The sequence below is a fragment of the Fistularia commersonii genome, chromosome 3 (assembly GCF_037954325.1).
Source record: "Fistularia commersonii isolate RoL2024-O1a breed Wild chromosome 3, RoL_Fcom_v1.0, whole genome shotgun sequence".
In the NCBI taxonomy this organism is placed as follows: domain Eukaryota; kingdom Metazoa; phylum Chordata; class Actinopteri; order Syngnathiformes; family Fistulariidae; genus Fistularia; species Fistularia commersonii.
In genome coordinates, this window is record NC_141286.1 from 10017703 (window position 1) to 10041129 (window position 23427).

Below are 23427 nucleotides of genomic sequence, written 5' to 3' on the forward strand. Positions count from 1 at the left end.
TCCATTGGAAAGTTATTGCTATCAGTGTGCGCACAAAACTTCAGCAAACTAACGGACCTGCAGGGTTTGGATTCTGGTCTCACAGACCAAAAAGCCATTTTCTTTAAAGGGAGAGAGTAATCAAAGGAAAGGGACTGAGAAGGGGACCTCCAGACATTATACACAAAGAGATTTTATATGAAAGGAGGATAAAATCTGTGTAATATTCCCCAAATTCCAGCTTGGCTCTTGCCATTTCTAACGCGGCGCAACAGCGCCGCCTTGTGGCCATAGTTGGTACTGACTTTTCTCATTCGCTGATGGATAACTTGAAGATAAAAAAGATGGACACGTCCCTCAACAGGATCACATTAACTCTGCTATACCAGATTGTGGTAGGTTTGGTTATTCTACTTGGCACCTGACTAAATGCAGCTCAGGGTATGAGAATTAATAGCTACAGGTGTAAAAGTTGTAGTGCCATGCTCGGGGGTTAGCATTAAATACTCATTTTCCTCAGGAGATCCACTCGTGGGGGGAAGTGGGAGGGGCTGACAGTTATTTCAAAGTTGCTCTGTTGTTAAATACATTTAGCTGAAACTACTAGGACTGATTTGGTTTGTTTTGCTCCGTGATTCCCTTTTGTCAAGACAAAAACAAACAAAATAAACATTAGGTTAACCATAAATTACACGACGACCACAATTCTGATGTCTCTGGTAGGTCCTCAGCTCCTGCCTCTTCCACCCCCAACAAGGGTCCATCAGCGACGCTGGACTTCAGTAATGTCACTTCCTGGAGTCATTTCCTTGAAGTGATCATCTGCGAAGGTGTGGGGGGGAACCTGAGACGAAGGGAGGAACAGCATTCCTGTTCCAACTTCCCGCTTGACCCTCAATCGTTTTCCCTCTCATCGAGCTCCGGTGCTGCGCGGCTGCCGGCCTCAGGCCTCCGAAGTTGGGGAGGGGGACCCTCCTGACGCGCCCTTGGCGTCACTGATATGATTATCGTGAAATAAGGCCACCTCCGAGGTGAAGACAGCGTAGAGTTGATCTGGAAAGTGTCTTTTTTTTTTTAAGTCTGAAGGCACAGTCCGGTGGCCGTGACCCGACCCGTCTGCATTGGCTCACTTCTGCTGCTGCTGTTGCCTGAGGCTCTCCAGGAGAATCCGCTTGTGGGCGGCATCAAGCACGCCCGCCTCCTCCAGGTCCTCCTCGGTGATGTCGCTGGACAAGCGGGGGAGACGGGGAGATGTCAACGAATTTGAGGTCCAAATTTGTGTGTTCCATGATATGCATGTTACCTGAGGAACTCAAGGTCGTCCCAGCCGTTGTGCAGAAGGCCCTGCTCGTAGCGCTCCAGGCCCAGCCTCTGGAGCCACTCGCCCACAGAGGAGTCTCCCACGGACAGGGATGAGCTGCTGCTGCCCCAGAGGGCCTTCAGGGGGAAGGAGTAGGGGGGGGGGGTCATATTTAATGCCTTGAATTTACTATAATTAATCTTAATACAGCTCGTTATGTTTACAGACGTGGGCAGCCATGACGGTTGTGACAGTCTGAAGCTACAACTAACGTGCTAAAGGCTAACATACTAGCTTCTACGACGACAACCCCTGAAAGCCTCACCTCCTCGGGGAGATCCTCGGCGATGCTCTCGGGGATGGGGTTCCTGGGCGGGAAGGTCCGGCAGGGGTCTACCGCTAGACCCGCAGGCCCGCCTCTGAGAGGTGGCGGGGCGGAGGGCGCCCGCGGCGGCTGCCCCGGGAACTCGCTCTCGCTCAGTGTCTTCGCCATCTGGAGCACGGAGCACGACTGGTCGTCCAACGCTTCCACTCCGCCCCCGCTGCCGCCTCCGCCCCCGCCCCCTCGCCTGAACCCGTCCCCGAGGGCCAGTGGGGTGCCGGGCCCGGCAGCAGGGATCCGGACTTCGGCCAGATCCGGGTACGGAGGGCGAGGTTTGGGTAATGGCGCCTCCGCCTCGACGGCTGCCTTCGGGAGAGGCGGCGGCGGGAAGTCAGGGGGAGGTCGGTTCAGGGTACTCCCTGCCTGCACGCTGCCGTCGTCCTCGGAGGAGCCCTCCTCGTTGACGCCCCGGGCGCCATGGGCCGTCAGCGACCTGCGGGGGTGGGAGGACGTCGAGGAGGGGCAGGGGGGTTTGATCCGGGCGCCGGCAGCAGGCGGTGGGGCCACTTTACCCGCCTGGAGGTTGGCGGACGTCGTCGACGGGAGGAGCTCAGGTGAGACGGCAGCCGCCGATTGGTTGGGGACGCCCTCCAGGATGTAGTAAGCAGGGTTGTTGTAGCTGTTCTTGCTGACGGATGGATCGCTGTCTATGGAGTCCTGCTTTGGTCTGAACACACATAAACACACACACACGGGTCAACACTCCCATGCATCTGTGTATTATTTGTCGAAGGCGTGTTTCTCCGCACCTTGCTGCTGTTTCTTCCTTGCTGCTCTTCTCCGCCTCCTCGCTGACCTTCCCCAGCTCCCCCAGCTGTTTGCGCACGGCAGCTGGCCTGTGGAGCATCGCAGAGATCAGGTTTCTGCCAAAGCACTTGAGACAACGTGTGACCAATGCGGCGGAGACACCGTGTACTGACTTGACGTATTCGTGCCCGACTCTGGAGGCCAGGGTGGATTTCCCTTTCGGGCCACCCGTCTCATCCTTGTCTACGCTGATCCACTCTGTGGCGGGAAAAAAAACGCGATCAGAACCCCGAACCCCAGGAGACACCCGGGGGGGGGGACGTCCTCGGACCCACTCACCGTAGAGCCGCTCCCTGGTCCCCATTCTTTCGGACGGGACTCGGACCCTCATGGAGCCCCTGATGTTCCCTGTTTCCTCACCCCGGTGGGACAGGTAGGTGTGGAACTGCTGCGCTGTGCTGCCAATCATCGACTTGAGCGCCAAAACGCACTCCCCTACAGGGAAGGAAAAGTGGGAAAACCACGCACAAACACACACACACACACATGCATGGATGTGTCACCTCCGGGCCATCTTCTCGCTCCTGCCCACTTTGGACACTTTGCCAATACCATAAGACTCGTATCCGTCCAGCGACTTGACGGTGAGGAGCAGGTGCTGGTCCTGTAGGTACTCGATCTCCGACAGCAGGGGTTTGAGCGTGGTCAGCTGCTTGTTGGACCAGCCCACACGCAGGAAGTTCACGTTGTCGCTGCTCTGACTGTCGTTCTCGTAGCTCTTCTTATATTCTACAGACGACAGACAGTGAGAGATGCCGGGCGGCGTGGACGGGAGAGGCGGCGGAGGAAGAAGAGGAGGAGGAGGAGGAGGAGAGGAAAAGGGGGAGAAAAGTTGGATTTTTTTTTTTTTAATTTTACGGGATTTCATCCAAAAGAGCACAGCAGACAGGAAGTCGAGATCGGGAGGCGGGGTTTGTGCAGCGCGGGTCAAAAAACAGAAATCAGCTTAAAAAAGGTATACTGACTGCCTGGGAGGGGGGTGGGGGGGGTGGGGAGGGCGGCGGAGGGGCGGGGAGGGGGTTTGAAAAGAAGAAACAGATGCAGTTCTTATACACCCACGTGGAGCTGGTGGATTTTCTGTGAAAATTTTGGCAAGACGGCAGCTTACGGGGAGCTAATCCGGCATGTCCGCATCCTCTCACCTTCCAAACACGTTGAGTAGAACTCGATGAAGAACTTGGTCCTGCTGGCCGTCTTCACGATGGCCTCGATGCTCTCGAACTCGATGTAGGCCTGCTCCGAGGACTTCGGGAGCCCTGGATTGGGAAGGCAGGATCCGTGAGTGTCACGCGAAAACCCAGACTGACGTAAATCTTGTCGTTCTTCCGTACCTTTCTTGGAGACGAACTGGGAGGTCACGCCCACCTCAAACGTGGCAAACACTGGCGAGTGGTCACTAGTCACGATGTCATCGGTGCAGCCTGGCGGGCAGAGCTGTGTGTTTTTATGTGTCGCGTGCATGAGAATCGGGGGAACGCGGTCGTCGTCAACATACCATAGGAGTTGCAGACCACGTGCGTCTCCGGGTAGGACTTCCACAAGATCCGGTCGCACCAGGACGGTACGTTGGTCCTCATCTGGGGTGAACAGAAAAGCGAAGGCGGGTGAGGCGAGGCGAAACGTGCCACCGAAAACTCCCATCGGTCGTAATGTCGGGAACGCACCCCTGTCGCTTTCTGCTTCTGCCAGACATACGTGTCCCTGGAGCCGCGCTCGTAGCGATACGTGGGCGGGAAGGAAATCTCTTCTTCCGCTGCGGGGAGGACAGCAGATGCGTGATTGGTTAGCGAAAGTATGGCCGCCGCCTTGCCGAGCTGCAGATTCACAATCCGGCGCTAGAAAAAAAACAGATGTGACCGACCGAATCGCAGGAACACTTTGTTCTTCTCCCTCTCCAGGTTGAGCTGGTCCACCTTCAGCAGCGGCTCAAACTCCTTCCTATTGATGTAGTTGAGGATCTCCTGCCAAATAACGCGGGGTACGCCAAGGTCGTCAGCCATATCTGAATTCCCCGCGCTTTACCAAGTGTGTACTCCAGCCTCACCTGTATGTCCATGTCCAGCCTGTAGTTGAGGTCTCCCAGCCAGAAGAGGTGCGTGAAGCGCAGTGAGATGTCAAAGGAGCTCAGTTGTTTATCTCCGAGGGACAGCAACCGCAGGATGTCCAGGTAGTTCTGGTTCCTCCTGCGGGAGGTCACGGACGGCGTCAGCGGTGAGCCCAGCGAGGGCGGGGGAGGGGAAGGGCGGACGTTGGGGAAACGCACCTGGCGATCTTCTCGTTCCCAGAGGTCAGGTGGCAGTTCACGAAACCGAAGGACGTGCCGTTGAACATAAAGGATACGCCCACTGCACCTTTGTTCCCTGTGGGTACAAAGAGAACCGGAGGAAAGCCGTCAGAGCGACCGGTCAGCTTCTTTCATTGAAAAATTGCTTGGCAAAATAATCTTGCAGGCCTCCAGGTCTGAACCGTTGGTTTCGACTGAACGATTGGCGTTGTGAATTTTGTACAGTTTTGTAAACAAGCTCAACTGTGATGGGAGGTTTGTATCCCTCTGGAATTCACTCATTCATACCTCTACCACCTATCGTGCACTCAAAAGTCTCCGGTCAATCATAAGGCCACATATGGAGAAATACATCATTCACCCTGTAATTCAAGACAATTCAGAGTCTGCACGTTTTTGGGAGGAACCCGGAGGAACTTCGAGGTGTTCAAAAGTTCAAAACATTTTTGCGGGGGGTTTCTCTTGTCAGAGGAGAGGCGAGGCCTCGACCAGCCGTTTGTTACCCAACGTGTTGGCGATGCCCGTCTTGACGCTGGACATCCCCACGTGGCTGATCCGGTTCTCGTGCTCGGGTTTCACCAGCACGGCCACCTTGATGTTCCACAGGGTCTGCACGGCTATCTGCACACCGGGTTGGACAAAATGGGTCACTCCTGATACGGCGAGTGTACCTTTAAACACCATGTCACGAGTTTCCCCCCTCACCGGTTTGTAGTCCAGCTCGGTCTGCTCCTTCAGCATGGCCCGCAGGGAATCCACCCACTCGCGGTCGCACACCGAGTTCTCCTGGGTCCCGAAGGCATAAAGGTCGTGCGGGATGGTGACGGTCATCTCGTCCAAGGTCTTCCCCAGGCCGCGGCATAGAACCCACGAGGCCACGGACTTGGGTGCCGGCACTGAGCCTGACGATGGGAGGATTCATATTTATATTCATATATGTATTTTAAGATGATCCGAGAAATACCGGGGTGTGTCCCAACCCATGTTCCAGGTGCCAATAAAGATGGAGATCATGTCTGGCTCGTCCTGGTTGGAATGTTTGTTCTTCATAAGCTGCAGCAGCTGGCAGAACGCCTCCCGCTTCTAAAGCAACACACACACGGCGGGTACTGTATATGGTGTCTACACGTGCACAGGATACATGGATACATATTCGATAGCATGTCTGAGCAGTTTATGGCAAACCAAATAAAGACAGCAAAAACATCTTGGTGTGAAGAAGAACGGATGTAAGAGATGAAGCATGAGGTAATTATGTGCGTGTGTGTGTGTGTGTGTGTGTGTTGTCATCCTCATCATCCCAACTACGAGCATCAAAACACGGATGATAAGCAGGAGTGTTTATTTGCACATTGAAGTAATCCTCCTAAGTGACACTGTGTATGTGTGTGTGTGTGTGCATGTGTGTGTGCAGACCTTGGCACTTGCAAAGATGAAGTCTTTCCTCTGACTCTTGTCCTTTTCCTTCTCGAAAACAATGCCCAGCTTATTTTGCACCCGCTGGGACTTGATCAGCTGACGGACTGTGAGGGTAAGTGACGGACACACAGGATGACGGAAGGATGAGATAGAGAAAGAGGGCAAAACAAAAAAAAGGGAATAAAAGATGGGACACATCTGCCATTAACTCCAAGCGTTCAAACTGCCTCTTGTCCTTGACTGGTAAAATCAAATACCAGTGCAAGTCATATGACTCAGACCCGTGTGTGTGTGTGTGTGTGTGTGTGCGCGCGCGTGCGTTCTTTGTTGACGTCTCACTTTTGTCGTGCGTGAAGGTGGTCCAGTCCTCTTGGCTGTCCTTCATCTTCTTCATCACCACCAGCCTCCCCCCCTCCACATCCACAGACAGAGTGTACTTCTGACTCTTCCCGATCTTGGTCAGCTCCGCCAGGTAAACGTCCAGCTTCACCTGCGGCCAATCAGAGAGGCGGGAAATGAACGCGGGCACCAATAAGACGGGCCTTGCTGGCGGGCCAGGAGGCCTGCTATGTGTAGCTTCACCCAGGTTAGCATTTTAAAACCATCTTATTCTTCTTCTTCAACAAGGAAACTGGCAGCAAGGCATGAGAGTGCACAGGGAGGCAAGGAGAGCCATTACCAGTGGATTTTTGGCTTTCTGATACGAGCCAAGATTTGAGTTAGGAGTGACTGGGATGGAGGAGGAGGCACTGGAAGATTCATTCAAAGATCTTTTTTGAAAAGAGGAGTAGCGTTCACTCCGTCGCTAAATGATGTTTGGCCTACAAGTGTAGCAAAGTGGGCAAGCTACATTTAGCAACACATTGTAGCATTCAGTGCAAAGAAGATAAGATACTGTAAGATATTTTTAAACTATTGAGCACACCCGCTCAAATTTGAAAAGAAAAAAATTGTACATATATAGGCTGTACTTGACTATAAGTATCAATTTGTAACATGAGACATTTATATAGAAAGATTATTTTTAGTTTTAATTCAATATGTCTTGTGAATGTTTTTTCCCCAAACAGTACCAGTAACATTATTTTAAAAAAATAAAAAAAATCCTGTAACCTACCAGGAATAGTCATTGATTGCTATCTTCATCTTTATCCTGCAATAAATCCACTAAAGTTGTTTCTTCAGTATTTGAATTTAACAGCCTCATAATTCCTCCATCACACACTTCCTACGTCTCTCTTTCTTTGTCATTCTGAATATCGCATGTGTAAAACACATGTGTCTGTGGTGTCTTTGCATAATTTCATTAGTCAGGGCCAAATATTTTGGTGGCACAAAGCTCCTAAAAATCCATAAATCAGCCGCATCATTATTTAAGCTGCAGTGCTCAAAGGGTGTGAAAGAGTTGTGGCTAACAGTCTGGTAATTATGGTAAGTTAAGTGTAAAACTCCTCCATTGTCCTTTATTATGTAGTATTATCTAAAACAGTATTTATATTTAAAACTATGTAACAAAACCGTGGGACTGGAACGGATTAATAGCATTTCAATGGGGAAATTTAAGTTGATATGAACTCAGGCACCGAATCAATTCAACTCCCATGTCAAGGTATTAAGAATAAGAAGAACTTTATTTATCCCGAAGGAAATGGTTGTAATTGTATTGCTGTATTTGGTCCTGAAGGACTGCTGGGAGTGAGGGTGGGGGAGACGGGGGTTCCAGGGTCAGCAAGAGCTTGACGATCCTGATCGATCTGCAGGAGACACTGTGCGTGGAATCATCGCGACCGAGCCTCTGAGCGAGGGAGGTCTGGGGAAGTAGTTACCAAGATGTGTGGGAGGAAGAGAGGAGCCACCAGGGTTTTGGGAGGAGAAGATAATCCTCCCAATAAGGACGGACTGGAACCAATGCTGTCACGGTGAGTAAGAGATAAATGTGCTCTTTGCAGAAAGAGCATAGAACGGGTCCAGGAGGAGGTTTCATGATGTGGATTAAGAGCCTTCTCAGCAAATTCCATCAGCTGGAAATCGAAGGGTTTCCGTTCAATGGGCTAAAGGATTTTTTTCATTGGAGACAGTGTGGAGTGGGGAACGGTCACCATCAATTGTGCGGCGATAAACATTCTCCGGGGAATGTGAAGGTCGCTGTCTGCAGACAATGGGGTTTGGCGGAGGGGACGTGCTTAGGAAAATGCAGGACGGAAGTAATCTGGCTGAAATGTGTGCATGTGTTCAAGAGGGTAAACTATTTAAGGAAAAAATCATGCTTTTTTTGTAGAATTAAAGTCAGGTAAGATCTAGACCTGTATGGGAAGATTCCAGAGGGGGTCAGGAGAGTCTGACCCCTGCAAAAATAAGGGATAATCATCAAGTTCAGACAGGTGGAAATACCACAGCACCAATGAGTGAAGCCGGAGCTGCTAGTTGGAACCAGAAAAGGCTGCAGCAACATATTCAAGTGAGTGGTTTAATCAGGACCTGGTTGTTGGGCGGGGGGATATTTGGAGGGATACGGAGGGATACGCAAAACAATGCAGCACGTCTTTGCGATCGCAAGGACGGATGCACCACCAGAGCAGGACAGCAGGAGGAAACAGAATCCAGCAGATGGAGGAAATGCAGACATGTTCTTCTGGGTGCCGCGGAGGAGAAGGAGGAGGAGGAAGATAAGTTTGGCTTTCAAAAAGTTGCAAACTACAGCATATGCATGTGATTTTCTGTGTTTTTTTCTACCTCCAGTATTTCTGTAACATGTCCATTTGTTTTAAAAAGGGGTCAGTTGGGCTGCAGCGACCGCAGGAAGTGCTCTGGGCCGCCGCACACGTCAGATGGCGTCCAAACGCTCACCACCAGGGGTCTCTAGCGAGCGGTCGCTTCATTTGTCAAAACTTTGGGATGCAGTTCACCGTGGCCTTTGGACGTCCTTGCAGTCCAAACCCATCGTTGGACTAATAACACCGTTTCTCATCAGGGGAGAATAATATGTTTTCTACATTTTTATTCACACACTTCACATCATGCAAAATCTGGATGGGATCTGATAAGTGTGTATGTGTGTGTATCAATCTGCACATCTCCTGCCAGCCTCTGCTGGCATATAAATATAAATATGTGCAACAGGAAGCTGCAGCATCTCTCCCCTTAAAGAACTCTTAATAAATTATGAACACTGGACACTGGATTTTACAAGATGAACGTGTTCCAGGGGAATCCCTGATGATGATTTAGGGATATATAATTCCGGCATTCCTTCAGCATAATGTCACCTCGGCGAGGAAGGAGCGATCCGTGACCTCAATCCGGTCTGCCGGTAATTCAAGTGACAGTGTGTGTGACACACACACACGAATGCACAGACACACACTGCGCAGGGACTGTCCGACAGGAAACTCCAGTGATGTTAAATCGGGCAACGATGAAACTGATGGCTGAAAATGCAGCTGTTCATCACTGCGTCATGACTGAGAATAGACCTGTGGCTCCTCGACTGCCTTACTGGGCTGAAGGCGATACCGCGTTAGCCATAATCTGATGAGGCGACACGTCATCGAAAGAAAAGCAAACAAAATCTGTGCCGGAAAGTGTGTGTGTGTGTGTGTGTGTGTGTGTGTGTGTGTGTGTGTTTGTGCATGCAAGTGTACCTCAAAGGCTTGCACTGGGATGGATTTGCTGTGGCGCATAGAGAGAGGTGGGAGGGAGCACGGCGAGGACAAGCTCATGTCCTGGAGAGCTTTCAGCGCCTGACAGGGGAAGGGAGAAGAAAAAAAAATGGAGGACTAAGAAGAATAAGGGGCATGGGAACTGGAACACACACACACACAGAACACACACACACACACACACACACACACACACACACACAGCGTCAACAAGGAAATGGTTTTCCATTTTCTGGATGTGACGGGAGCAGGAGGAAGAGGCGGAGCCACAGGGCCAGGACATGCAGCCCCAGTGCCGTTTCCTTCTCCCTCTCATGCTGGACCTTTGGAGCTGCTGGAAGGAGAAGCAGATTCACAGGAAGTCACGGGAACATGAGCTTCCCCAGGAGGTGGTCATGCTGCACGGCAGGATCTTCACGGGGATGGGGCTCCTTCCCCCTTAACGTCACCATTGAGGACATAACTTACACACACACACACACACACACACACACAGAGCAGGCCTTCTTGACCTGTGTACCTTCTTCTCGATGGAGGACAGGAGGTCTTTGAGGATGGCCAGCTTGGTCACAAGGTTCTCCAGCTCCTGGTCTCCACCCTGATTTACCGACTGGGTCAAGAAAATCGGACATTAGAGCCGCCTGGGGGGAATTATTTGCAATAAAATACTCATTTTATCATTTTATCCATCCGTCTATGTTCTGGGTTATCGTTTCATATACAGGACTGTCTCCGAAAATTAGAATATTGTGAGAAAGTTCTTTATCTTCTGTAATGCAATTACAAAAGCAAAAATGTCATACATTCTGGATTCATTACAAATCAACTGAAATATTGCAAGCCTTTTATTATTTTAATATTGCTGATTATGGCTTACATCTTAAGAAAACTCAAAAATCCTATCTCAAAATATTGGAATATCATGAAAAAGTATGCATTACAGAAGATTAAGAACTTTATCGCAATATTCTAATTTTCGGAGACAGTCCTGTAAAACTAAAATGTTCACTGCAGTCATCCATGTTTTGTCTTAACGTGCTTCACTGTTGCGCAACATTTTGTACCCACTATGACCAGATGATCATGCATTTTTACATCAATGGAGTCAGAAGCACGTCACCTGGAAACCAAAAAACTCCCAACGGGAGCCAATTCTATTCAAAATGACACATTTGGACCTATAAGAGAGACAGACGCTTTGCGCCTTTTCTCCTGCTTCCCTGAGTTGTGCAGGAAGATCCCTTCTTAGCACTTTAAAAAAAAAAAAAGTCCCAGTGAGATGCACTCTGTAATGGCAGTCATGTGAAATCACCAGTTCACTCCTGTATCCCCACCCCGACCCCCAACTCGGGCAGGAGTCGGGAGGGACGGCTGAACTGCTTTTTGGGTGCGTGGGTCATTCCCACGTGCGCGCACACACATGCAAACATACACTGAGTGAGTGTGTTTATTTTAAGAACAGGGTGTGTGACTGAAGTGTGACTAAGTAATACCTCAGCTAACTCCAGGAGACCCTGGAGGGAAAAAAAAGGAAGCTCCTCATGACAGCGGCGGCTGTGTCGAGATGTGTGTGCTGTGTTTGTGTGTGTGGACTGCGGGCCTTCGGTCAACAACAGCGATTATTGGCAGAATTAAGCGGGTGGGTTTTACGTCCGTCCTACAATATCCCAGAAGCCCCCCCCCCCAGGGGGGAATTCTTTCAGATTTGACACACTGACGGACTAAACTAGCTGATTTCTTCTAATGTGGCTCCGTGGTCGAATCATCCTTTGACTTTCCCATGAACTCCATGAGCGCAAACCAAAAGGCGGAAGCTCCTTACCTGCTGGATCATTTTGGAGACCATGAAGGCACTCTGCTGGTCGAAAACTTTGGACAGGATCTCCAGACCGGACAGCACCTTGTCCACCTCACTGTTGATGGAGATGGAGTGGGTTTTGAATGCATTCCAGAGCGCAGAACGTCATACTTCCTCCTCCTCTTCCTTCTCCTCCTCTTCCTCCTCACCCATTCAGACGCTTGCAGGAGGCCACCAGAGTCTTGTTGAGGTGGGGCAGGGAGCAGGCACCCTGCTTGACGGCCTCCAGGTCCAGAGCGTAGCTGCCCTTCAGGTACTCATGGGAGATGGTGCTCAGGCCGTTGGCAGCTGGGGCACTGCCACAAGTAAACATGGGGACATGAGCAAGGTGTAGATGAGAGGGTGAACAGTCGTACGTCTCCATATGACGAGTGAATGGTTGTATGTTTCAAATGTGACCCTGTGATCAACCAGTCCAGGATGAACCCCACCCCCCTTCGACCCCAAGTGAAGGATTAACGGTAGAGATAATGAATGAAGAAATATATATCCTCAAGTATCACTTTATAAAAAAGTGGAAGTGAAATTGTTGTTCAAGGTCCATCTTGGGACACTGAAAGGTCTTGGGCTTCTCTAGCCTCTAAAAGTTGCACATCTGCAAGTGCTGCACTTGTGTGGTCAGGATCTTTAGACATACTTCCTCCCAGCTAAAGAGCTGACTTGTGTCTACTCCTGACACAGGCACACACACGGACACGCGGACACACTTTTTTTAAGACCTGTGCTGCGTTTGGTAAGGAAAATAATGGAAGTTCTTGTTTTTTTTTTCCCTCTTTGCTTCTGCTAAGGATATTCTGCAAACTGCAGCCTCAATCTTTCCCCGGTAGGTTTTTCCTCACGCGGCCCATAAACCGACTTTCCTGCAGTCAAATAAAAACACACCTTTAAAACCAAGAAAAAACTGAAAAGGTGGAAACTCTTTCACCCCTCTGTATTCAGTAGTTCTCCCTATTTGATAGGTTCCTCGCTGCTGGGTGGGAAACGGCAGCGGGACCGGCTTTGCTAGCCGCTGCCGCCGAGAGTCGGCAAGGGGCCACTCTTGGCTCGGAGTGCGCACGGAACAATCGGTTCTCCCTCGGCTGCTGCTAATCTAATTTGCGTTCGTTCTGACGATGCAGGGACATCCAATGGGTGGTTTGGAGCGCGTGTGACGGACGATTTCCATGGACGATTGTGCGCCGCCGTCCTGCACAATGGCTTCACCGAATGCACGGCAGTGCGACAAATTTTACTTGGACGCTCTAAATCGAACACTTGAGAATCACGGCCGGCGGAGGCCAAGTCAGCTCCCTCCTCCAAGAGGAGCATCTCAACAATAAGTATGTTTCACTTTCTGCAAACACTGATTTAATGACACACATGTGCTTGCAAAAGTACAGCCTCCATTCATCAAAGCTTGTTTCATCTGCTCGCTAAAGCTGCTCTCAAACGGATGTGGCTTTCTCTCTCAACGCGACACACACACACACACACAAACACACACACACACACACACACACACACATACAGAAAATCCAGGGCATTAATGTGTCTGAAACAAGCATGAGGTTAGTAATAGGGGATATTAACCAGTGTAAGAGCGGCTTCTAAGATGTAGATACACTGAACGTGGGGCACAAAAACAAGAAATAAACAGTTTGTGAGTTATTTTCCTTTCTTTACAGCAGTTCATTGGACCATTTAGGACTTTGTTTTGCCAGAATTTTGCGGTTAGCAGCAGTGACTAGCAAATCAGCTGAACAGTGTTAAAAAGAACGCTCATGCAAATGAGCTGGACAGAAAGTGAGAGAGTGATCGTTTGACCGGCACCTCTGACGGTGAGGCAACATCTTTCCTCCAGGCCCATTTGTTAACCCTTTGTCGATGAGTGGGAGTTTTTACATTTTGCACGGCAACACTCAAATTATGTAAATGTAAATAATCTGTTTTTTTTGATCACTGAAATCAGCGTCAGATGGCGTTTTCACAGGTACCACAATCCAAAATGCACACTTGCTAGCAATTAATCTACTGTAAGCCTCTGGTTTAAAGGATTTGCAAGGGGATTTGTGGTAATAATTAATAAATAAATGATTTTTTTATTTTTGGTTTTCCAGAAGGTCAGCGTCATGAGGGGTTGTTCACAAGAATGCTAAAGTTAGTATTAAGAATATAGGAATACCTTGACTTGCGAATATAATTTGTTCCGTGATCAAGCTTGTAACTCAATTTTTGTATATCAAATAAAATGTCCCCATTAAATTGAATTAAAACACTTTTAAACCATTCCAGACCCCTGGCTTTTTACGTGTTTTTAAATAAAAATGTACTTCATAAATTTCTTTTTTTTTTTTTATTGTTTTATTAAGTGTATTTACTTTGAAGATCAGACAAAGATGACGGCAGTGGCAGAGGAGGTTGGGGGAGTTTTTCATTTGGTGCTCTATCATTTATTTAACTTATTGGCTACACACTTAATGCTACACTGTGTTGCTAAACGTGCACACTTTACTCCACTTTATGACTAAACTTTATTTAGCGACGGAGTGAGCGCTGCTCCTCTTGTTAAAACCATCAAACTGTCCCTTACCGGCTTTAAATAACTCTTCTGATGCCTTGACCATTGAAGTTCCCACCATCTGCTGCACCAAAACTCCGTAAATGCCTCCTACTTTCTTTCGTAATGGTCTCCGTCACCGTATCTCACCCACAACAACTTCTCAATCTTTGCACGCACACCTCACTCATGTTTATCCATGATATTCTCTGGGCTAGCAAGTGGTGGGTGGTGCGTCCCACGCTTAATAAATGCCATTTCACAGACAGTGATGGCCAAGTCAGTGTCTAACGCTTAACCGACTCGCTCCTATCAGAAAGAATAATAAAATAAAAAACAATTAAAAAAGAATGAATGAATAAATAAATACATGAATAAATAGACATTATAAAAAAAAAAATAATAAAAACATAAATCAACTGGATCTTGCAAGTTGGGGGGTCGTGAGCTCACTTGTCACAGTATATATGTGATTTCAAGAACTTTCAAAGAGATACTTAGTGAGATAAATCCTTGGACTGTTTGTAACATGATTCTAAATCGGGTTGTGAGTGCATTAGGTACCTTTCGGTGGGTGTGTCTGATCCAGGTGGCGTAGAGGTGGAGGCGGAGCGAGGCGGCAGGGGGGGTTTCTCATCCTCCCCATCTGCCAATCACAGAAAAGGTGAGTCAATGCGTGCTCGACCGATCTAGCTCCACTATTGTGGGGCATCAGCGGGCACCTGAGTAGTCCCGCTCGTCGGGCGCCGCCGTCTCCTCCCTCTCGACAGGGTAGAGCAGGGTGGTGACCAGACCCTGGCTGGGCTGCAGGTACAAGGACACCAACTCCGGCAGCGTTTTAAACCGCTTCGGCTGCACACCCTGGGACGTCTGGGGTGAGAGGTGCAATTAGGGGTAGGTTATTTTCTACATGGCGTTACTTTAACAAATACGCCCACCTCCTGGCTGCAAGTAGTCATGTTAATGTAATCTGCACTGACCCCAATTGTTACACATTCCGTGTTGTGTAAGCACATCCGACCAGCAGTCTAAATATAATCCAGACACGCAAATTTGGTGGACAGCGTCTCCTAATGAAGGTCGGGGAGGGGAGCAAAAACAAACCCTGCAATGCAAACACCCATCCCCAAAAAATTACCGTTGGTGTGTGTGTGTGTGTGTGTGTGTGTGTGTCTGCGAGATATGCGTGTGGCAAGTGCTGGTGACTTCACAGCTGTTGGCCACGGCGCACAAAGAGACTGCTGTTGCAATGTGTGTGTGTGTGTGTGCGAATCTCCATGTGTTAGCTACAGGGTTCAGAGCCAACAAAAGCATCCCAGCCTGCCAGCTGCTACTGAAGAAAACATTTTTTTTCTCTTGCACACACAGACTTAATATCTGTGTGTGCATGTATATATATATATATATGTAAAGAGAGAGAGCGAGGGAGAGAGAGAGAGAGAGATGTGTCTGTGTGTGTATCTTTGTACCTGCACAGCCAAAAATCCTTCTTCATCTGGGAGGATTCTGTACGTGTGGACATGCTTCTGAAATCTGCAAAAAGAAAGAGGAGGGAGAGAGAAATGTCAAATGCAGTTGATGGCAGTCCCAAGTGTGAGCGAGTGTGTGTGTGTGTGTGTGGGGCTGGTGTAGGGTGGGGTGTAGCAAGTCAACCTGTCGCTGTCCGTCACAGCGGCAAGGGCTTTATCCTCACAGTAGCTCAGTGATACAGAGGAACCGAGAGTAGATAAATCTGAAGCTGCTGGTATTTTTTTTCCTCACAGTATCCATTATTAAGTGACAAACACTAAAGCAATACATACATACATGTGTGTGTGTATATATATATATATATATATATATATATAGGCAGTGTATATATACAGGCATACAAATTTGCAGCATCGGAAGGTTTTCTCTCATCTATCCACAAACAGGACTGTATTAACTATTTGAATTAATTTTGAACGTATTTAAAGCCGATTGGTTAAACAGATTTCACGAAGAGACACATCCATGAGGATAGAAACCATCTCCCCACACAGCTGAGTATTTCGCTATCGTGTAAATCGGATTTCCTTGTAAAGTACAAACTATTTTGTCCTAGCTTTCTTTTTTGCAGATCAATGTTTTGACATTGCAATAGCAACAGAGCCGTGACTCAACGCCTGCAGCTACTAACTGGAGTGCAACGATTTTCATGTCTGCTCAGTCAACCAGACACAGAGTGTTCAATTTGCCAAGCAAAGGTTGTGGGTTATGTCGTGCATGTGTGTATGAGCACGCGCACACATCTGTTTACGAGTGTCGGTGTTCAACGTATTTGCATCGACGGACTTCCCAAGTAAAACTTTTATTTCTGCTTGTATGTTGCGCCTTCCTGTGAGCCTGTACGTCTAGACCCAACTGAGCCCGAGGAGCAATAAATCAGCATCAGCAGCTGATCCTGCCTTGACCACTCAGCTGTGTTTCCGGTCTTTCTAGGTCAGCTTCCCATAGTTACCAAGGCATGGGACCGGGTGACCGTGTGACAGTGACCTGGCAACATACCATAAGGAATTCATCGGAAGCCCAAATATCAAATGCTACTGTAGCTCTCCGGTTGAACTTGGATGATGTCTAGGGAAAAAATAGAAGATAAATAAAAAAATCTCAAGAACATCCTTCTAATCTGTGATTGGCTGCTCCAGACTGACAAGGACAAATCCAGTGTTACTGTCTAAGGCTGAAAATGAGTCACGGGCTCGCTTTTTTTTGACGGGCCAAATGTCAGGTCAAGATTTTTAGTTGAGTCTTACATCAGTGCGGTGACAAAGCTGGCGAATCGACTCGCAAGTGAATCAGAGTTCAACCGTGCACTGAGAAATCTGAACATGTGATATCTCCATGTCTTGTGCGACTCGTTATGTATATGTCCAGAGGCCAGTCGGACCGCAAGGATACCTCGACGTGCATGGACTCCCTCCCTACGAGGTCCAGTAAATCGGGCTCTGTAAGGGAGCTGAAATTGAAATGGGCCTTTATATTTAGACCATGTGCAAGTTCAACTCTGTCCCGCTCCATACAGAGAGGCCGTAGATGGACAGTCGGCGCAGTGTGTTTCACTGTTTGTGTTTGTCTTCCTGTTGGCAGCCGATGAGATTCTCTACCAGTGTAAATACTATTGTTTCAGCCACGGTGAAGTTATAAGAGGAGGGGGGAGGAGACTTTGGAGGTTTGTAGATGTCGACTCCAGGCTAACAATGTGTGTGTTGTTGAAAACAGCATGCCAAGGGTTCAGAAATGCATCATTTCCTGACTATATCTATGCATTTTATGTTGCGGACAAACAACACAACTACCACACACTAAACCTGCAAACTTTGAAGATGACGTTTATAGCCAAGTCACATTGACTTAATGGCATAGAAATTAGACTTAATCTGCAACACACACACACACACACAAACAAACGCACACACACAGACACAAACCCTGTAACACCAGACCGTCAATCTGGCCCTGAGACAGAACAGGGGAAAACACTGGAAGAAAATATGTCAGGAAGAGCAGTAGGAGGATCTCTCTTCCTCGACAGGCAGGCATGCAACAGAGCGTGCACAGAAAGGACCCACACAAACATGACTATGTGTGCAAAACGGTAATATTTCAGATTCTTCACGAATTATAATACCAATATAACGGCTGGAAATCGGTTTCCTAAAACTATGCTTGGTAAAGGCACGTGTCATATCACATGTGAAGGAAACACATAGCAGAAAAGTTACTTCACATGCTTCCTGGACACCTGATATTTCAAAATGGAAACGCGAGTAAAAATAATAACAATAACAACATCAAGGTGATATCATCGCACTAAGATGGCGAAAGGTGTTTCCCTTGTAACATCTTGGTTCAAAACAGATGGGAAAACCGAGAACTTTGGCAAGTTCGGACACGCTAGCATTGATATGAGGGATCATCCTGACTGCTCCAAAAAAAGAACAAAAAAAAAGGAAATAAGGAAATATATCTTTTGCTGTCACACAGCAGCAGCATTCACTCAAATCTCACTGACACACACACACAGACACACAGACACAGACACAGACACGGACACGGACACAGACACACACAGACACACACACACACACACACACACACACACACACACACTGTGCACATGATTGATGGCCCATTTTTCTCTGCAACAGTGCTAATATTTGACCTGTACGGCAGAAATATACCATTATATGGGCATATAACAGTAATACATTAATAACAACATATTTTTGAAAAACTACACATTACATAAACCTTCTGACCTCACAGCACCTCAGCGGTAATTCACAGAATATAATATTTGAAGACAATTGTCGGATGTGTGACAGGGTCAAACATCTCTATGGAGATAGAGGTGATCCCTGAGAACAGCTTTCCCAAGACTGATCCAAAGTAACTTTTGCGCAAAATACTGAGATAATTAGCATGTAAAGCATCAGACTGACCACTCCTCTGATCTGCTCTTCATCCCAAAGTTTTGCTAAAGAGTAGTGAGAACACAGGAGATAAATGTTTCCATCCGAATTCAGAGGCCACATGTCAGAGTGGCATGATGTGTCAGATTAAGGCAAATTACATAACAAGTGAAGAACCCAAATAAGCCCAGTCAGTGATCTAAGCCTCCCAAATAACTGCGTAACGAAACCATAGATGCTAACAGCATTAGCAGCAGTAATGTAAACATGGCCATCACCACAAACGCCTTAACAGAGATACCACAACAACAGCAACAACAAGATGGAAACTTGTGGGTGGGATGATTGATTCAATTGATATTTTCAGCTACAACCTTTGCTTCCTGTGGGTTGGTGGGAAAAGATGCTGGGGTCAACAAGAGGGAGTTTGGAAGGCGTTTGGGTTCCAAAGGGGGGTCTGACGGGGAATAATAAGAGGCTGGTGGGCAGGCAGGATGTTTCCGAAGTCAATGAGTAACCACGACAAGCGAGAAAGGATTCTTGAGAATCGTGATTAAGGCTATAAAAATGCACCCTATCATGACTCAAACACATTACCACAAGCACTGAAAACGTGACAAATGGATACCAATGTCATCATCAAAAAAAATAAAATAAATAACAATAAAGGAAAAAGGCCTTATCAAAACTGCTTCAAGCACAAAAGGAAGAGAAACAAAAAAAGCTTTACAATCTACAGTTTGCAATCACACTTTTGTTTTCGTTAAATATATCATCAGTGCATTGAACTGCATGCCTTGTATCATCTCTCCAACTGAATTTTAGGGCTCAGTAATGACCCAAATTGTTATTACTGCCATAAATCAGAGTGTTCTATTTTCATTTGCAGACATTCAGGGTGCCTTGAGGAGCTATCCTGCCGACTTCGGTGATGCACGGACCCATCCTGCAGCGCCTCCCCGACGCCGACATTTCTGGTGACAGCTGGATGGATTTACATCAAATCTAGGATGCGGTAACACAGGAAATATCACTCCATCAAGTTGCATCACGATAAAGAACAAACACCTGAAAAATACTTTTGCAAATACACTATATGCATCTCCACACATATAATGACAACAAGACCATAAACAAGAAACTCAAATGTAAGCATACACCTGTATAGGAAATAATTTTAGCAAATTGTAATGGAAGTAAATCCCTTGGGTCCACTATATGAAACGTCAAAAAGGGGAAGGAAGGGAGAGGCAAAGGAGATAATCTGGAGATTTTTTTTATTTTTTTTTATTTGGCAAAAGACAACCTGTATTTGGCAAAGGGTGAAAAACAGGGAATAGGACCAGAATTTATGCCAAATAGCAGCTGTCAATGCAGTTTAACATTGGCATAGATATGCAGTATTTACACAGTGAGCTCTGTGAACGTGCGTGTGTGTACATACACACCATCAGTTCAGCGTGGGGTAAACTGAACCGATAGGGGTTTTAGGTCAAGTCAATGTGAAAGGCTGGTCACGTGGTCTTCCATTTCCTGCCTGTGACTTAATCATCTGTGTACCTTTGTGTAGGAGTTTGCTAGTGGTGGTTGATTAGTCTTGCAGTTTTAAAACTGCCTTCATATGCCATCACCGTGTGCTGTGACCAAGGCCCTTGGTGAGGGGGGAGCAAAGACTGAACTGATATTTCTGATATTGGCTAGACAGGTGACAGTTTAGCTGTGCAGTAGGACAGGGACTAAAGTCTTGTTTACTTCGCAAAGAACAGGATGGGGAGGCCCATTCAAAGCAGAGGGCCACACAGCACTGATGGACTGCGGCCATGTTGGTTGTTTTGTGTCTTTCTTAAACCAAGCTTCGACGACAAACAAACTTAACACGTATATGCACTGAAAATTACTATATCGGTACAACTGCAAAGCCATCAAACACACTGATAGGCCATAACATTACGACCGCCTTGCTTTATTGTTCACTTCTGAGATTCAAACACTCATTTGACCCCTTTGAACCTGAGCGAACCTTTTTCCGGTAATGTGAACCACAGTCTTTGGGTTAGACCACACATAGCCCTGGCATCCAAAGACTTTTTGGTAGGTGGTGACTGCCACAGACAAGGCGTGCCCAGCCAGGAGCTGCACCTATGAAAAAGTTCAGTCCGAGTGGTCTTGCCATCGCAGATACAGTACACTTTAATCATTTTCCTGCTTCCAAGATGTCCACTGTGACAACACAATGTTCCCTCCCATGGTGCCATGGTAACCAGATGATCCATGGTATCCATGACAGCAACCTCATGTCTTCTCTCGTGGCTTGATCTACTGCAGCGGCCCTGCTAGGCACCCACCACCTCCCAACCCTCATATAACCCCTGCCTCTATCATGCTCACTTTCTATCACACTGGTTCTCTCTCTATCCACCCCCGATCGTTCGAGGCAGAAGGCTGCCCACACCGAGCTGTGATCTGCCCAAGGTATATGAAACAGTAAACAAATATAAACAAACAAACTGTGGCTAGCCACAGCTTGAAATCTGATCACACTCAGCGTAGGGAGATTCTTCCAGAAGTAGAAAAAGTAGAATAACAAAAAGAAGGGGGTAAATGTGAGTTACCCACTCCTCCTCTGGGAGATACAACCTAGCTAGCTGCGCTACTACAAACAGGAGCCCATCTGACTGGACGCGAGAAACTTCTAATTGCCCGGTTTAAAATCTCGTCCTAAGTCGCGCGAGATCTGGAATTCAACGACGGAGACGGTCGTTTGTGCGCGTGCTCCGTCGTTACCCGTAGTTAACCCCCCCCCCATGTTTTAGGGTAGAAGTTACTTACAGTACACACAGAGCGTAAGCGCCGTTAACACTCTCGCTGTCCCGCACCAAGAAGCTGCCGTCCCTCCCGGCCCTAGCGAGCAACTCCTCGGCCGCGGCTCGACTCAGGTCCCGGTGGTACCACATCGGTGGTACGGGCCCCATTGGAGACACCCCGCCGCCGCCACCGCTGCCTCCGGCCATGGCCACAGCCCTTCACAAAAAAAAAAAAAAACCGGCCCCGGACTCCTTCCCGAACAACTCCCGGGGAAAAAGGAACGAAAGACCAGGAGAAAAACTTCGCGCTCCCCCCGAGAAATAAGTTCACCAGGGACCGCTCGACTCCACCGTCCGTGGCCGCGTCCTCCGGTTCCTTAAAGACGCGCCACCCTCCTCTTCCTCGCCTCCCAGTACTACGGAAATCAGGGTATGTAAATCCTCGGTGGAGACACGGGGAGCAGCGGCGGGGGCAGCCCGCACAACCAACCAACACCCCCCTCCTCCTCCTCCTCCGCCTCAGCCTCCTCCTTCCCCCCGGCGTACTGTAAACACGCCGCACTTTCAAAATAAAAGCACCCGTGGACGAATTCTAGTCACGGGGAATCGGTTGACGTTTTGACCGCCGACCCCCTCCCCCCTCCGTTCCGTGTTACCGGGAAATAATAAGAGACCGTGAACCGGGAGAGAAGGAGAGGGATGGAGAAATTAAAAAAAAAAAAAAAACGAAAAAAAAGGGTGGGTGACTAAGTGTCGGAGCGGAAACGCTTCGCTTTGTCACGTACGAGCTCTTGACGGTTTTTCGAAAGTTGTGTGGTTTTACTGCGCAAAGCGGAGTTGAAACACATGGGTACTCTTGAGTTGAAGGATGTTGTCAGTTTCACTCAGGAAACGGATTTTTGTCACCCCCCACCACCACAGCAACTAGCACAGGATACACTATACAGGTTATGAATAGAATCAGTATTGTTGTCTGTATACCTGACATTGGATGGATTCTGCTGGTTTTGTGATGATTCAACTCCTCCACCCTCTTTCCTTCCAGAAGATGCCCGATTTAAATTTTAAAATCCATCATGGCCGATCCCTCTCATCCTCTATATGCAGCCGCTCCTTCAGCAATAGACTGCCGTATCCACACTGCGAGAGGGAATGCTACCTCAGGTCCTTCATCCCATCTCCTATCAGACAGTTTAATACCACAAACTCTTAAGCATTTACTTGAATATTGCATAATTTGGGCGACGTTTACAGGAATCACCAAAATATCTGTTTATTTGCACTACCCTCCTACCCACATCTCAATCTTTCACCACGCCCATCTGTGCAATAATTTTATTTACACTCTCTCCCACTTGTCATGCAAGGCACCTCTGTTTTTTTCCATATCTCTGTAAAATTTTGCATCGAATTTTACTGTGACAATTGAATTTCACCTGTCTTGGGATCACTTAAGTCAATCTTAGCCTAGCCTATCCCTAAAAGGAGTTGTTGACATCTCGTTGCTGCGGCCACAGCTGATGTCGATGACCTTCCCCTGTACCCTTTTATCGTGTCCCAACATCGCAAACAACAGCAAAGCCCGCAATAATGCCGGAGAGCCTTTCGAGCATTGTCGGGACCCTGCAGCCACTGATATGTTTGAAAAACACCGTCTCCGATGCTTTCGCGCAGGCCTTTACCGTCCAAGACCACACACACACACACACACACAGACGCGGTGAGTCCAAGTGTCCCACCTGTGAGCCAGACAGGCCAACCACAGAAAAAAGGCCTATATTATTCTGATTTTAACCAGTCTTTTTAGTCCGCGCTGGGCGACCACAGGAGTGCAAGATCCAACGTGTGGTATGAGCGCACACACATCCACAGTGAGAATCCGCCCCGCTGGTGTGTGTGTCTTGCCAATGACCTCAGAAAAAGTAGAGTATTAATAGCCACATGGATGGCAGCCATCACAAAC

At 47.9% G+C, this 23427-nt stretch overlaps 1 protein-coding gene across 1 annotated transcript; it reads right to left on the reverse strand.

The window, feature by feature from the left end:
- Positions 1-956: 956 nt before the first annotated feature.
- Positions 957-21965, reverse strand: inppl1a (inositol polyphosphate phosphatase-like 1a). Its single transcript, XM_086143592.1, has 27 exons — positions 21490-21965; positions 15694-15757; positions 14947-15094; positions 14789-14870; positions 11838-11984; positions 11653-11743; positions 10351-10440; positions 9813-9911; positions 6511-6661; positions 6169-6275; positions 5733-5835; positions 5458-5654; positions 5256-5373; positions 4732-4828; positions 4513-4651; positions 4330-4429; positions 4133-4221; positions 3964-4045; positions 3800-3889; positions 3611-3724; positions 3021-3197; positions 2748-2903; positions 2582-2666; positions 2411-2497; positions 1605-2328; positions 1283-1416; positions 957-1205 (listed from the first exon to the last, which is right to left on the reverse strand). Exons 1-27 carry the CDS (start codon positions 21669-21671, stop codon positions 1106-1108), a joined length of 3753 nt encoding a protein of 1250 aa, XP_085999718.1. The 5' UTR covers positions 21672-21965; the 3' UTR covers positions 957-1105.
- Positions 21966-23427: the final 1462 nt, after the last annotated feature.